General features: G+C 51.6%; 5 protein-coding genes and 1 non-coding gene across 6 annotated transcripts; 3 read left to right on the top strand and 3 right to left on the bottom strand.

The window, feature by feature from the left end:
• Nucleotides 1-524: 524 nt before the first annotated feature.
• BZA70DRAFT_281812 (uncharacterized protein) lies at nucleotides 525-4,294 on the bottom strand. Its single transcript, XM_064913163.1, has 2 exons — nucleotides 2,851-4,294; nucleotides 525-2,796 (listed from the first exon to the last, which is right to left on the bottom strand). The coding sequence occupies exons 1-2, from the start codon at nucleotides 4,049-4,051 to the stop codon at nucleotides 866-868; spliced, it is 3,132 nt and encodes a 1,043-aa protein (XP_064767242.1). The 5' UTR covers nucleotides 4,052-4,294; the 3' UTR covers nucleotides 525-865.
• Nucleotides 4,295-4,766: 472 nt separating this feature from the next.
• BZA70DRAFT_281811 (30S ribosomal protein S30e) lies at nucleotides 4,767-5,600 on the top strand. The gene is made up of 4 exons (XM_064913162.1): nucleotides 4,767-4,821; nucleotides 4,910-4,967; nucleotides 5,157-5,219; nucleotides 5,283-5,600. Exons 1-4 carry the CDS (start codon nucleotides 4,819-4,821, stop codon nucleotides 5,348-5,350), a joined length of 192 nt encoding a protein of 63 aa, XP_064767241.1. The 5' UTR covers nucleotides 4,767-4,818; the 3' UTR covers nucleotides 5,351-5,600.
• Nucleotides 5,601-5,657: 57 nt separating this feature from the next.
• On the top strand, nucleotides 5,658-7,095 carry BZA70DRAFT_205902 (uncharacterized protein). Its single transcript, XM_064910163.1, has 3 exons — nucleotides 5,658-6,468; nucleotides 6,529-6,586; nucleotides 6,669-7,095. The coding sequence occupies exons 1-3, from the start codon at nucleotides 5,965-5,967 to the stop codon at nucleotides 6,710-6,712; spliced, it is 606 nt and encodes a 201-aa protein (XP_064767240.1). The 5' UTR covers nucleotides 5,658-5,964; the 3' UTR covers nucleotides 6,713-7,095.
• BZA70DRAFT_t63 lies at nucleotides 6,869-6,940 on the bottom strand. The gene has a single exon. It is a non-coding gene; the product is annotated as a tRNA-Gly (tRNA).
• Nucleotides 7,096-7,140: 45 nt separating the features above from the next.
• Nucleotides 7,141-10,431, bottom strand: BZA70DRAFT_281803 (ribonucleases P/MRP protein subunit POP1-domain-containing protein). Its single transcript, XM_064913161.1, is given in 5 exon segments — nucleotides 7,141-7,607; nucleotides 7,618-7,916; nucleotides 7,969-10,075; nucleotides 10,125-10,215; nucleotides 10,271-10,431. The coding sequence occupies 4 exon segments, from the start codon at nucleotides 10,401-10,403 to the stop codon at nucleotides 7,641-7,643; spliced, it is 2,607 nt and encodes an 868-aa protein (XP_064767239.1). The 5' UTR covers nucleotides 10,404-10,431; the 3' UTR covers nucleotides 7,141-7,607; nucleotides 7,618-7,640.
• A 571-nt stretch (nucleotides 10,432-11,002) lies between these two features.
• BZA70DRAFT_281800 (uncharacterized protein) lies at nucleotides 11,003-12,243 on the top strand. Its single transcript, XM_064913160.1, has one exon. It carries the CDS (start codon nucleotides 11,112-11,114, stop codon nucleotides 11,961-11,963), a length of 852 nt encoding a protein of 283 aa, XP_064767238.1. The 5' UTR covers nucleotides 11,003-11,111; the 3' UTR covers nucleotides 11,964-12,243.
• The last annotated feature ends 593 nt before the right edge of the window (nucleotides 12,244-12,836 follow it).

Raw genomic sequence — 12,836 nt, 5'->3', positions numbered from 1 at the left:
GGGTTTTTCAGTATGTGTTGAGAAGCGTTACATTACTTCTACTTTGTTATCTTTAGTTTGTCTTTAGCCACCACTTCTTGTCTTGTGACCTCACATTTGTCCAGCGCCACCTTATAATAGGGACGCTCCTTCTGTTTGTTTATTCTCGAGTCTTTACGCTCAACACATACTTTTCCCTAGTTGATATTTGGTCTTATTACTTGAGATTGGAATCCGCAAATATTACATTCTTGATAGTAAGATCGATAGATATATTCCTCCTTCTCTCTCTCTTTCTTTCTTCTTCTTTCTTTTATTCTTCCTTTCTTTTTTCTCTTCTATTTTTCCTTATTTTCTAGTAAATAGTCGACTGTATTCCCCAAGAAAAAGAACTACCTCACGACGAATAATGCTTTGTCCGGAGCAATCAATCAACAAAGCCCATCTGCATCTTTTCTCTCAAGGAGGGTTTTGCCTACTTCCCAAACCACACTTTCCTTCTCTTCCACTCCATCTACTGTCTTTTAAATTTCTCTACAATTTGCATCCGATTGAGAATAAACCTGTCATTTGTAAAAAATAAAAAATATCCGACCCCGTCTATTCTAGTAATACTTTCAACTGTATCAAATATCACAAACACAAAACGCATTACACAAAAACAGTTGCAAGTAAACAAAACAAAGACAAAGATAAAAAAAGGAGAAAAAGAGGAGAAAAACACCGGTGCCATAATAATGGAGAAGAAGTACACAACGAATAATTATAAATATAAAAAAAGACGATACCAGCCAATAACAAAACACAAAACACAAAACACAAAACACAAAACAAAACACAACCAAAAACAGTATAGCAAAACCGCAACTATCGCTCCATCTTATAATCAAACCGCATACTCAGTGTCGAAGAGCTCAATCTCTTTCCACACCTCGACCAGTCCCACGCCGCTCTTGGTCACCGCCGACCACGACGTGCGGTACTTGTCGAGCTCGTCGAGCGCGGGGATCATTCCTTCTTTCCATTCTGCCCACTGGCAGCCGACGTACACCTTCAGCCCGTCGTCGTCGATATCTCCCTCCTCTACATCCTCTGCGTCCTTCCACATCAACGACACAATAAACGGCGTGTCGAAATCAAGCTTGAACAGAGAAATCTTATCAATCCCTTCCTCCCACGTTATCGGCTCCGCATACGTCTCGTTCGTCGCGTTCGTCGACACACTCACACTCGTCACAACGTACTTTCCAAACGCGAGCTCGCTCTGCGCGCTCAGACTGCTCTCGTTCGTCGCGTACTTTGTCGAGTTGGGTGCGAACCCGCTGAACTCGAACGGCGCGAAGGGCGGCGCGAATTGCATCACGCATGATCGCGAGTTGTTCACGTAGATCTCGACCGTCGCGTTGTAGTACGCAACATCCTCCTCCTCCTCCTCTGCGGCACGCTTAAACACCTGCGACTGGAAAATGCTCATCACCTCAGGAGCAGCAGCCGGCTCATCATCCGTAAAGTTGTAGGTCGCGTTATACATCGACACATTCAGCCAATCATACGCAAACCCATACGACACATTCGGATACAGCCCCGGGTACTGGCACTTGCTCACGCCCCTCGCGCTCGCAGGCTCGCACTTCAGATACCACTCCTCGCTCTCGTCGTAGTACGACATGTTCTTCAGCGACGGCAGATCTCGCAGGATATTCTCCGTGTACGGCTCCAGACCCGTCACCGTCACAATCGCGCCCGCGTCGTCGTTATCGAGGTCGATTTGCTGGATAAACGACATCTTCATCGGCGACGTCGCTGAGAACGGTGCGAGAACCGCAGACGCGATAAACGTACCAATGAAAGCCAGCAGCAGCACAAACGGCACAACCACGTGGATCTTGTGCATAAACGGCAGGATCGGGTACATCAGAATAATCAAAAACACAAATAGACTGAGGTACACGTTGTAGATCGACGGACCGCCTTCCTGCAACGTCTGCTGCACGGCCGCGAGCGCCAAAAATCCAATCTGCGACGTCAAAAAGACCGAGAACGGAACAAGAATCAAAAACTCGAGCAGCCACGCGAAATCAATCCGCCCCTCGAGCTTCTTGCTGAACCCGGCCTGCTGCTCGCTCGCGCTCTCGCCCAGCAGCGGCGCATCCTCAGACGCAACCCCGTCCTCATCCTCGTCATCGTCCTCGTCGTCGTTGGCGTTGTGGTCGCTTCGCGGGGAGATATGGTCGATCTCGTCGTCAGCAGCCATATACCTCTGCTCGGAGCCAATCACCTCTGCGCGCGCCATAAAGTACATCGGCGCAGCAGGCTCAAAGTAGAGCGCGATGATGTCGAGCAGGAGCGCGAACGAGACGCCCACAAAGTTGAACGTCACCCAGTACAGACCAGTGCCAGACATGCGGTTCTCCTCCACGTTGGCGTACACGAGCACGATCCACCACAAAAAGTACAGTTGCAGCAAGATCTTGAACTTTTGATGCCGAACCGGCTTCATGCGGTGCGCACCGGCAAGAATGAAGTAGTTGAGGAAAAAGTAGAGTGACGCGAGCGCAATAAACGGCAACCCGACATGCGAGTAGAAAATCAGAGCGTTCGCCCGTCGTAGACCCATCAGCACGCCAAACAGGATCGCGGTCGAGACCACGATCGAGACAGGGAAGCGGCCCCAGCCACGCTTGCCGAGGTTCAGCTTGCGCGATTTTGCGAGTCCGAAGAGCAAAAGGAAGAGAATGATGGGGGTGACAACTAGAAGGACTGTGTCCACGACAAAGAATGTCTGAACCGGTGCGACAAACAGAGCCTCTCCAAATACTATTATAAATGTCAGTATCATCACACCTGGATCAAATAAGGTAGTCTACTCACAGTCAAAGAAAACAGGCTTGCTCTTGGAAGATGCGTCGAGATCAGGATCGTTGGCCATGGAGTCAACAGTGGCGACAGAAGTCTCATACATATGCTCGACGCTTCCGCGGTTAGTACCCTGGATGCTGTCGCCCTTTGTGTGGTAGACCGAACGCGGGGTATAAAAAGCCACGTCCATTCCACGCAGCCCATGGTTCTCAAACGCACGGTAGTCGGTCTCTGATCTGATGACGCCGTGCTCGAATCCTTCCTGCAAAAGCGAGTTGGCGTGCGGCATGGGCGCGGCCGAGAAGTGATCGGCGACACCGTAGTCAGATGCGCGGAAGAGGACGGCGCGGCCGCCGGCGCCGGTGCCTTCGAGATTGTAGAAAGTCGAGACGAGATCGGACCATTCGTGGTAGAAGAAGGCTTCGGCGCCGTACAGGCCGAATTCCTCCGCGTTGTTGAACAAAAAGATGATTGTGCGCAAGGGAGGCTGATCGCGGTTGGCAAACTCGTGCAGCATGGCGAGAAGGGTGACGATTCCGACGCCGTCGTCGGTGGTGCCGTAGGCGGTCGAGACGCTGTCGAAATGGGCCGAGACAAGGACGGCGGGGAGGTTTGGATCGAGGCCCTCGAGCTTGACGAGGACGTTGTTGGACTCGTAGTAGATGATCTTTCCCGAGGGCGCGTTCGGATCCCAGAGGTCTTTCTGGCGGAAGGTGACGTTGTTGCCGTAGTCGTCGTAGACTTCGACGTTGATCGCGGGCGAGTGGGAGTAGTTTGCAATCTCGTAGGTCTTGTTGAGGATAAAGTCGTGGACGTAGTCGTTTGCGTGGGAGTTGTAAGGGTGCATCTGCTCCGAGATTACCTGCAAGTTGTACCAAGCTTCTTCGACCTCGTAGGAGTACGAGCCGGGGGCGGCGAAGGCAGCAGCGGGTGAATCGGTCTGCGGGTTTGCAAACTGGATGACATAGGTGGTGATGAGGAGCGAGGCGTAGGTGGCGACGGCGAGGATGGTGACGGGGAGAACGTTGAAACCGAGGAGGGCGACGCCGAGGCGGCGGATCGAGGCGGGCGACCACCAGCGGCGCTTCTTTGCGGCGACGAGGGAGTAGGCGGATTGACGATCGTCCTGCTGACGCTGCCAGAAGCGGAAGGGCTTGTGGACGAAGGAGGAGGCGGAGGAGATGGAAGGCGGGGAAGTAGCGCGGGCGGGCATGGTGGTGGTGGTGTGTGAATGACCGAGACAGGTGGTATCTAAAGAAAGGTGTCTCTTTGTAGTCTACACCGCGAGGCACAGCGGAGACCGTCTTAGTCTTTCGTGGTCTTCTAAAAGCGAAAGAAGAAGAAACAGCAAACAGCAGACAGAGCGGCGATGGTGAAGAAGAACCGGCGGTGGTGTTTTCTGACGATGGACGACCAAAACAGAAGATTCTGCTGGGAGTCGGCCCTAGCCCTAAATTACTATATCGGGCGAGCTAAGCCAATCAAGGAAGGTGAGTAGCCTGATTTGGGCAAGCGCGCAGGGTGCGAGCGATAAGCCGTGGCCACTGATAGCCACCAATGGCGCTGCTGAGTGATGAGCAGAGAGTTGAAGATGAGATGAGGAGTAGCAGATGCTGTGAAGAGCTGTGAATATGCTAAAGAACTGCGTATATTTTACTAGAAAACAACTGCAAAACACAGCTTATCGCCCACAGCGCATCTGTGCCTGGTTCGCCGTATTGCGCAATCTTTCGCGCTAGTCCGAATCAGGAAACTCACCTTCCATATACAGAGCTCACGTGCCGCGTCGTGTTCGTGTGAGCCCTACTAGGGTTTAGTCATTACATAATACATGAGTAAATAGCAGTCACGCTTAAGCCCAGCTCAGACGGGAGGCTCTGGCGGCGAGCAGCGCGCGCAGGGCTGGCGGGCAAAAGTGAAGCTGCTTGTTTCTGTCGAAAACTTCCACGTTCACCCTCATCAACATCAACAACATTCACAATGGTAAGTCGTTATTAAGAGAAAGAGCTGTTGATATGCAGTTATTGTCTGCTATATCTCTGTTTTACTGTTTCTAACACGCTGTCTACAGGGCAAAGTTCACGGATCCCTCGCTCGTGCCGGTAAGGTCAAATCGCAGACTCCTAAGGGTATATATTCCTCCTTGCTTATTCAGAGTGTCGTCTGGTCCGGTGTAGTCGATGCAGTTAGTCGGGATAGAAGACAGGGGAGATATAAGATGTGAATATAAGATATGGATCTTGCGTGAAGAAAACACTGGACTGGACTGGACAGATGGCATCGGCGATAATACAGACCATAAACTGACATTCATACAGTCGACAAGCAGGAGAAGAAGAAGGTCCCCAAGGGCCGTGCTAAGAAGCGCATTCTCTACAACAGTACGTCCTTCTCCTTTTAACAAAACATCGTCAATATCAGAGACATAGACTAACACCTCGCAGGACGGTTCGTCAACGTCACCCTCACCGGTGGCAAGCGGAGAATGAACCCCGCTCCCACCACCGCCTAAGCGATCCTTCTTTCACTCTCTTGCAACCTGCTATTCTCTATCTTATTCGACCTTCACATTTACATCTTCATTTGATTATCTGATCTGCTTAGCAGGAGGGATATTGGACGGAAGAACATGCTATTAGATTGGTGGCTTATGACAGTTACTGAGTGAGTTGGGAGAGTAGGGAATGCGGTTGCTATCGGAAATGTATATATACAATGGAAGATAGTAAAATTAAGATCAAAAGTGCAACTGTTACATGCTATGCAAATGACCTTTGAATGACCTCTGACTGGCTACACGTCCATCTGCGCAAACCATACCAACACGACAGTCCATAAAATTCCATTTACATCAGTAGACAATAATCCACACAACAAACATATATCAGTAACTACAATTCTCATTAACTCCTACTACAGTAAACGTAAGAAGTGATCAAACTCTTATCAACCGAGCATAGAATAAACAACCCGTCGCGTCATCTCTTCCAACTCCCACCGCGATCTCTCTTTCCTCCGTTCTATTCCTCCGTTTCATTTCCACGAGTTGATTGTTTTTATATTGAAAAGGAGAAGATACTATCTATTGAAGAGCAGAACAGCAGAACAGCAACGACAGGAGTACAAATGGCGTTTATGACTACGGCTGCGATCGCGTCAAATAGCAACGACGACGAAACACCCCACCCCCGCTTACCCACCACCACCACCACCACCCACCACAGCCATCCCCCCACAACAAGCGAAGCCGCCCTCGCAGCCGCCGGTCTTCTCTCCACCACCTCCTTCTCCACCACACACGCCAACAACAGCAACGGCACAGAAACAGCAGCAGCAGCAGCAGCAGCAGCAGCAGACCACGAGATCGATGCGATAATCGCGCGGATCGGCGCTCGGCATGCGATCGCGGGGTACTTGATTGTCGATCTGGTGGACCGGAGCGTGGTGCGTAGTCAGATGGTTGGGTCGGACGGGAGGGTTTTGTTTGGACGGCGGGCGGGGAGGGGTGGTGGTGTGGAGGGAGAGGGGGAGGGGGAGAGTGCGGAGGAGTTGGTAGAGCGGTATGCGGAGATGTGTGTGAAGTTCGTTGGCGCAGCTACTGAACTGAGCGATCAATTCTTTGAGCAGGAGGTGAGATTTACTACTTCCTTTGCTGATTGTTGAGGATGTGAACGAGCTGACTTGATGTAGGATGGGTTGAAGTTACTACGGTTAAGGACCGTGCAGCACGAGTTGATAATCATTCCAGGTAATTACACTTCATTTTGTTTTCATCTAACGATGGCATTGTCATCTATTGCTGTTTCTAATATCTAACGATTTGCTATCAGATCCCCGGTTCGTGCTCGTGGTTATACATGAACTCCATCGCTGATCCAGATATAATACCATCTCTCTTCTCTCTCTCTCCACCACCCTCAAAGACCTCCACCTTCTAATCAAGAATTTATAACTAAACAGCAATAAATAACAAAAAAACTGCAGAATAAAGAGTAAAAAAAACAGCAAAAATAAAGGGCAATATACGGTCTGAACCGTAGGAGAATCGAACCCCTGTCACCTGCTTGGAAGGCAAGTATGATAACCACTACACTAACGGTCCCTTTTTTTTTAAAAAAAAATACCCTGACCTTTATCAACCTGTCTCACTTCCACAGCAACTTCTAGTAAGAAGAAGAAAGAACAGAAGCAAGTCTGTGAGGCTGAGGAGGTGTGGAGGCTGGAGATCTTATGTCGTAAGACGAAATTGAAACGCGAGGAGAGAAGAGCGACGTCTGACTAGTCGAGCAGCCAGCTACATTCTACTCTACTCTACTCTACTCTACTCTACGTCAGCATTCAGTCAATACTTCACTCAAATACAGCACTTCGGCACTTCGGCACTACTGCATCAACAGCACCAACACAGCGGCCGCAAATCAACGGAAATAATATGCGAAACAAAACAAAAAAGAAAGACAAAGCAACGCCGTGAGCGGATGTGACTCGTGGAATGCGAAATGAAACGAAGAAACACAAAAAGACAAAGAGCAAAAGACAAAAGACAAAAGACAAAAGACAACGGCAAAGTGGCGGGGCTACGCGAAGGAAGAAGAACGTCTGTGATTGATTAAGTGGGGAAGAAAGACGAGTGTGTGATTTATAGTTTTTAGCGAATCTGCACCGGTGTACGAAGCTAACGGGAACGGGAATCTCAGAGAGAGATGAATGCTAATCTTAAGCGACATAAGGGGGATCTTCCTCTTTCTTTTTCCTGCCTCTCTCTCTCTCTCTCTCTCTCTCTCTCTCTCTAATCATCATCATCAGTCATCCCAAGCACCGAGTCTACCATCGGGCGGACGCGCCAGCCGTTGGTCGGATGCCACGCTCCACACCGCCAGCCGCGCCTGTCGCTCGCCGACTTCGCGCACGAGACAGTACCGGTCTCGGTACAAGCCATTTTTTTTGTTGATTTCGAAATAGCGCTCGGTGTGCGCAAACGAGAAACTGCCTATCCCCGTGCCCTTGCCTTGCTTTAGATCAAACCCGCCGCTCGTCAAGAACCCGAGTAGAAACTGATGTCGCGGGCATGGAGGGTACTTCAGCAACAATTAGCATCTGTAGACATATCTTAAACAACAGCATACTCACATCCTCCGCCTTTGGCTGATACTTCCTATCAATCTTAAACCGCATCCACTTCTCCCGCTCGTGCGGTGGAATCGCATACACCCGCGCCGTCGCCCCCGGCGTCCCGCGCCCGACCATCACCACCCTCACCGTAAGCAGCGCGCGCGAAAACTTATCTTCAGGCGCCTCGCCTTTCCTTATCAGCTTCCTCATTAGCACCGGCTCGACCATCCTCCACGGTATATCTTCCGAGCTCGTAGCGCACATGTTCATCAGATATCCCCAGTCGCACGCAAACGGGTTGCCAATCTCGCCCTTCTTGTCCCCGTTCTTCAACTTCAAACTGCTGTACTTGATCCTCTTACTCCTCGGCTTCGCCTTCCACACGCGCTCGCGCTCCGCAGCGTACTCGGCCTCCGCCGCGCGACCTTCTGGCGTGCCCGGGAAATCATCAGGGAAGAACGGCCGCCCTCGCTCGTGCATGATCTGCTTCATCTGATCCAGCCCGCCAAACATCGTCTGCGCAGGCCGCACGAGCTCTTTGAAAAACACATCGACCCAGTTCCACGGCATCAGCAGCGTCACCCCGCCGTCGGCGCGGCTGTGCAGAAGAAGCGGGATCGTGGCCTGCTCTTCCGGCACTTGCTCTTTCCCTGGCTCACCAGCTGTCTTCGCCTTCTTCTGCTCCCACTTGTGAACGTCGCCGCGGTCGTTATAGCTCTGGACATAGATCACGGGCTTTCGGCTATATTTCGCAATCACCTCTAATTCCGAATCAGGATGTTTATCCCGCCTGTCCTGCTCAAACGCGCGCGCCCGCGCAACTCGCCTGTGCTCGACCGGCGCATGCAGAAACCGCTTGCCATCGGCAAAATTAAACAGCTTGCTGGCCGTATCCGAGACAACATCGATACGGAATACATCTGTGAAAAGATCAAGCGGCAGTTGTTCCATGTACTCCGCCGCATACTCGTACTTTTCTTCGCTGCCTTGTGCTGGGTCGCTGTGGCTGCCTTTCGCGACACTTGCGGGCGTGAACCACGTGCGCGGGTCGAGGACGTCGAAGGCGATGTAGCTGCGGAACGGCAGACGGCGGGGATCGCCTGTGCGGATCATGGCCTCAACCGCTTTCACGACATCTTTGTTGTAGTCGTGCGGGGTGCGCAGGACGTACTTTAGCAGCTGCAGACTGTCCCGGCCAAACAAATCGATCGAGCCGACGGCGAACCTGTAATCGCGCAGTTCAATCTTCTCTGGCTTTTTTCCGGGATAGGTCTTGGAGGCATTCTTTTTCGGCACCCACTTGTCGTGGTCGTGCACGCACGCGAGCAGAAACGTCCAGACCCTGGTGAATATGGCTGGGTGCACGCGCAAGACGGCGAAACTCGACTGAAGCCTGTCCTCGACCAGACTGTAGCTAGTCATGTGTGCGTATCCGAGCAGGTGGTCTGCCGCCAGAGATGTATCATGCTTAAAATTCTCAAACTTATCGTCCTCGGTGGGCGCTTGTGCATAGATCGGTCCTTCGTATGTGTAGCCTAACCTATGACAAGTCGTATTGTCTCCGGTCAGAAAATACAGGAGCTTTTGGATAGAGTCGGTGCCGCCAGCCAGCACGAGCGTCGAATAGTAGCTCGAGTCAAAGACGACGCCGCCGCCGGCCGTGCTGGACTCGGCTTTGCGGTAGATTGTGCGGAAGCACTTGTCGTTCGGATGCGCCGGAATCGAAAACCCGTACTTTGTCACCATGTGCGCGCGTTTGGCGTGCCAGAGATGGGTGGGCAGCCATGTCTTGTTCTTCTGCCGGCGCTTGAACTTGAGATCCGCAACCGGCCTAGTGCTCGCGAACGTGTTTGTCCCGACTGATGCACGGTCGCGGCGACGACGGATCCGGACTGGTTTGCGGGTTGATTTGTAGATCCGCGCGAGCTTGAGCGCGGTCGCGCGGCGGATGTAGAACTTGCTTGGGTGTCGGCGGGATTTTGGTTTCTGTGGTTCGGACGCGGACTCGAGTTCTGCGCGGGCACGGGCGTGGAGGCGTTTGGGCAGACGTTTGACGTGGTGGGAGGCGGCGCGGCGGCGGAGGAAGTTGGGCACGGATTGGAAGGCCTGCTGTTTTTGTTGTTTCCTGGGTTTGTTAGTGGGAGTGTGAAGAAAGATGAAGAGGGGAGATGTACTTTGATTTGGCGATTGCGGATGTTAGTTGATTGATTTCGTACTGCCGCGACTCTACAAAGTTAACGACGTTGAGTCTTCCATTGACGAGATCTAGGATGAGAGTGAGTATGCGCGGTGGGGTGGTGAAGATGAAGGGAGGATGTACGGTTGTTGATGTTCTCGGAGATGATTGTGCGCGCGTTTGCGGTCTTGAATGCCTTTGCGCGGGAGGAAGTAGAGTCATTGTCCAGATGCCGTTTCCGAGAGGAGTTGCTCTTTGGCGGGTCTGTTGAGGACATTGTGGTGGTGAGTGCTGTGCAGATAAAGAGTGTTTTTGATTCACTCTGCTCTACTCTACTCAGGTCAAGTTCAGAACTTCTTGATTACTAAGCACTGACATAATCTATGACAGACACCTTGGAGGTTGCAGTAAAGTTCCATTACCTAATCTATCTCTAAGCGAGTCGAGGGGTTTAGTTTTGATCTATTTCTGGTTTTGGGAATCTCGGTGCGCTCGCTTTGTCGACAGAACTCAGCCGGACGCACGCACAGGGGTTCAGGGCGCCTTCGAGTGGAGAGTGGATTGGGGATGAAGAATACATTTATTGTAGTATTTACTGATTGTGTATATACAAATACACATCTTATAAACAGTAAATAGTCACAATAAACACAGCCGGAGATCAGCGGATCTCTTCAGTTCAACTCCCCCGTCTTACATAAGCAGGCGGTTAACTATCCGCGGTGATCGGCAGGCGCGTTCTCGGTTGGACGCACAATTACGTCATTTACACGTGTGGGTCGTGTCGAGTGGATTCCCCTGACAGCGTCTCGACACAGAGTCGACAGTTTGAGTCGAATTGTGCTCTCTCTCGTCCTGCCGGTGGTTCTTCTCGTGTCTTTTTATACCTGCTCTTATCTCTTCTTCTCTTCCTCCTCTCTTCTTCTTCTTCTTCGTCGTTGCTGCTTCTTCTTCTTCGTTGCTGCTTCTTCTCTGTTATATCTCAATGGAAAGGCTCCTGGTCGCCCGCCACTTCTCCGACTCGGCCATCTCTTCGCGGCCCTCCCCGGCTTCCCTCGAGGCATACCACCTCGCCTCGCCGCCCCGTCCCTCCTCGTCCTCGTCCTACTCCTCGTCCTCCTCCATCTCCTCCGCCTCCTCCTCCTCCCTCACCACCCCCTCCTCCTCTCCCTCCGCCATCTCTGTAAATACCCTCCCGCCCATCGCCGCCCTCCTCGACCCATACTACTCCCTCGACCCGCGTGCGCGCGCGACCTCCTGGTCTGCGCCTTCGCCTGCGCCAACCCCGTCCTTTGCCTCCTCCGCCGACCTTCCAATCCTCTCCTTCCGCCAATCGTTCACCTCCTCCTCGACTTCCACCTCCACCTCCGCATCTGCATCTACAGCATCTCCCTCGTCGCCTGCCTCCCCGTGCTCGAGCCAAAGCCATGTCTCGTCCTCCTCCTACGCCGTCGCCGTCCCCCCAATAGCCGCGCCCAGCTCAATGCCGGCATCCATGCCGGCATCCATGCCCTCGCCGCCGTCGCTCGTGCACACCAGTCACGCCATCCACACTTCCTCCTCCGCATCGACCTGCTCCTCCTCTTCCTACGCGTCCTCCGCGCCCTCGACCGCACCTTCCCCGTCCTCGACCTCGACCACCTCCACCAGCTCGTCCGCAGACCGGTACGTCTGCCCCGTCTGCGCGCGCGCGTTCTCGCGGCCGTCGTCGTTGCGGATCCACTCGCATTCGCACACGGGCGAGAAGCCGTTCGTGTGCGGCCACAACGGCTGCGGCAAGGCGTTCTCGGTGCGGTCAAACATGAAGCGGCACGAGCGCGGCTGCCATGCCATGTAACAATACTTCAACAGATCTTTCTTATTTACGTTGATGATTTTATCGAGCAAGTTTTTCTATGCATCGGAGTTTTGTTTATAGTATTTCTATTTCTTTGTGTTTTGTGTTCAGGCGCCCGTGTGTGTTTTGATGATTTTTTTTTCGATCTATGTCTGCGGAGGTTGACTTTCTTGCTTGCGTGTATGAACAGTGTATACTATATAATTACATATCACTTAACTATGCAATAATCTAGACCAACTAAGCTGTGATAGTAATGTAGTTAACAGCAGTGTGCTGTTTACCACCGCAGTATCAACAACACCTGCTTACTACTCTCCACGGAGTATTCTTCATACAAAGTCGCTCACCTCCGCCTTTCCTCTTCCATCTTTTTATTTATTTTTATTTATTTTCTTCTTCTTTTTCTCCTCGAACTCGGCTACCCGCAAACCTGTTTCAACTCCACTTTATTTCATTATTTTATTTAGTAACTTATTTAAATATTTAAATATTTTATTTATTCATCTCCACTTATCTCAAACGGTCGTGCTCGCTTGTGGGCGGCGCGCATGCATGTACGACAATGACATCATTCGTGCGATTTCAAAGTAGGCTGTTTGTATTACATTGTTACTTGATGTTGATATGTAGTCTGTAGTTTTGTGTCTGTAATTACTGTATGCTGTGTCTTCTATGTCTCCTATGTTGATATCTCTAGTTGGAGAACATCTAGAGACAATCTCATCTCATCTCATCTCATCGATCTGCCGTCGATCAACCGTCTACCGTCTACCCTCAGACACCCCGCTATTCCCTGTTCGCAACCCTCGACTATCCGCGCCCCCGGGTTCCCTCTTCATTCTCAATACTGTTTTTCAATATACATTCGAC

The sequence above is a fragment of the Myxozyma melibiosi genome (genome assembly GCF_037950935.1).
Source record: "Myxozyma melibiosi strain Phaff 52-87 chromosome Unknown BZA70scaffold_9, whole genome shotgun sequence".
NCBI lineage: Eukaryota > Fungi > Ascomycota > Lipomycetes > Lipomycetales > Lipomycetaceae > Myxozyma > Myxozyma melibiosi.
Note: the sequence above shows the minus strand (reverse complement) of the source record. Positions and strands in the feature narration are given on the sequence as shown.

Coding starts and splice junctions, on each gene's coding strand:
- BZA70DRAFT_281812 (XM_064913163.1), bottom strand. CDS start 4,051: ATGCCCGCCCGCGCTACTTCCCCGCCTTCCATCTCCTCCGCCTCCTCC. Junction 2,797..2,850: donor CAAGCCTGTTTTCTTTGACT/GTGAGTAGACTA, acceptor CATTTATAATAG/TATTTGGAGAGGCTCTGTTT.
- BZA70DRAFT_281811 (XM_064913162.1), top strand. Junction 4,968..5,156: donor CAAATCGCAGACTCCTAAGG/GTATATATTCCT, acceptor ACATTCATACAG/TCGACAAGCAGGAGAAGAAG. Junction 5,220..5,282: donor GAAGCGCATTCTCTACAACA/GTACGTCCTTCT, acceptor AACACCTCGCAG/GACGGTTCGTCAACGTCACC.
- BZA70DRAFT_205902 (XM_064910163.1), top strand. CDS start 5,965: ATGGCGTTTATGACTACGGCTGCGATCGCGTCAAATAGCAACGACGAC. Junction 6,469..6,528: donor ATCAATTCTTTGAGCAGGAG/GTGAGATTTACT, acceptor GACTTGATGTAG/GATGGGTTGAAGTTACTACG. Junction 6,587..6,668: donor CGAGTTGATAATCATTCCAG/GTAATTACACTT, acceptor ATTTGCTATCAG/ATCCCCGGTTCGTGCTCGTG.
- BZA70DRAFT_281803 (XM_064913161.1), bottom strand. CDS start 10,403: ATGTCCTCAACAGACCCGCCAAAGAGCAACTCCTCTCGGAAACGGCAT. Junction 10,216..10,270: donor CTCCGAGAACATCAACAACC/GTACATCCTCCC, acceptor CTCTCATCCTAG/ATCTCGTCAATGGAAGACTC. Junction 10,076..10,124: donor TCCGCAATCGCCAAATCAAA/GTACATCTCCCC, acceptor TAACAAACCCAG/GAAACAACAAAAACAGCAGG.
- BZA70DRAFT_281800 (XM_064913160.1), top strand. CDS start 11,112: ATGGAAAGGCTCCTGGTCGCCCGCCACTTCTCCGACTCGGCCATCTCT.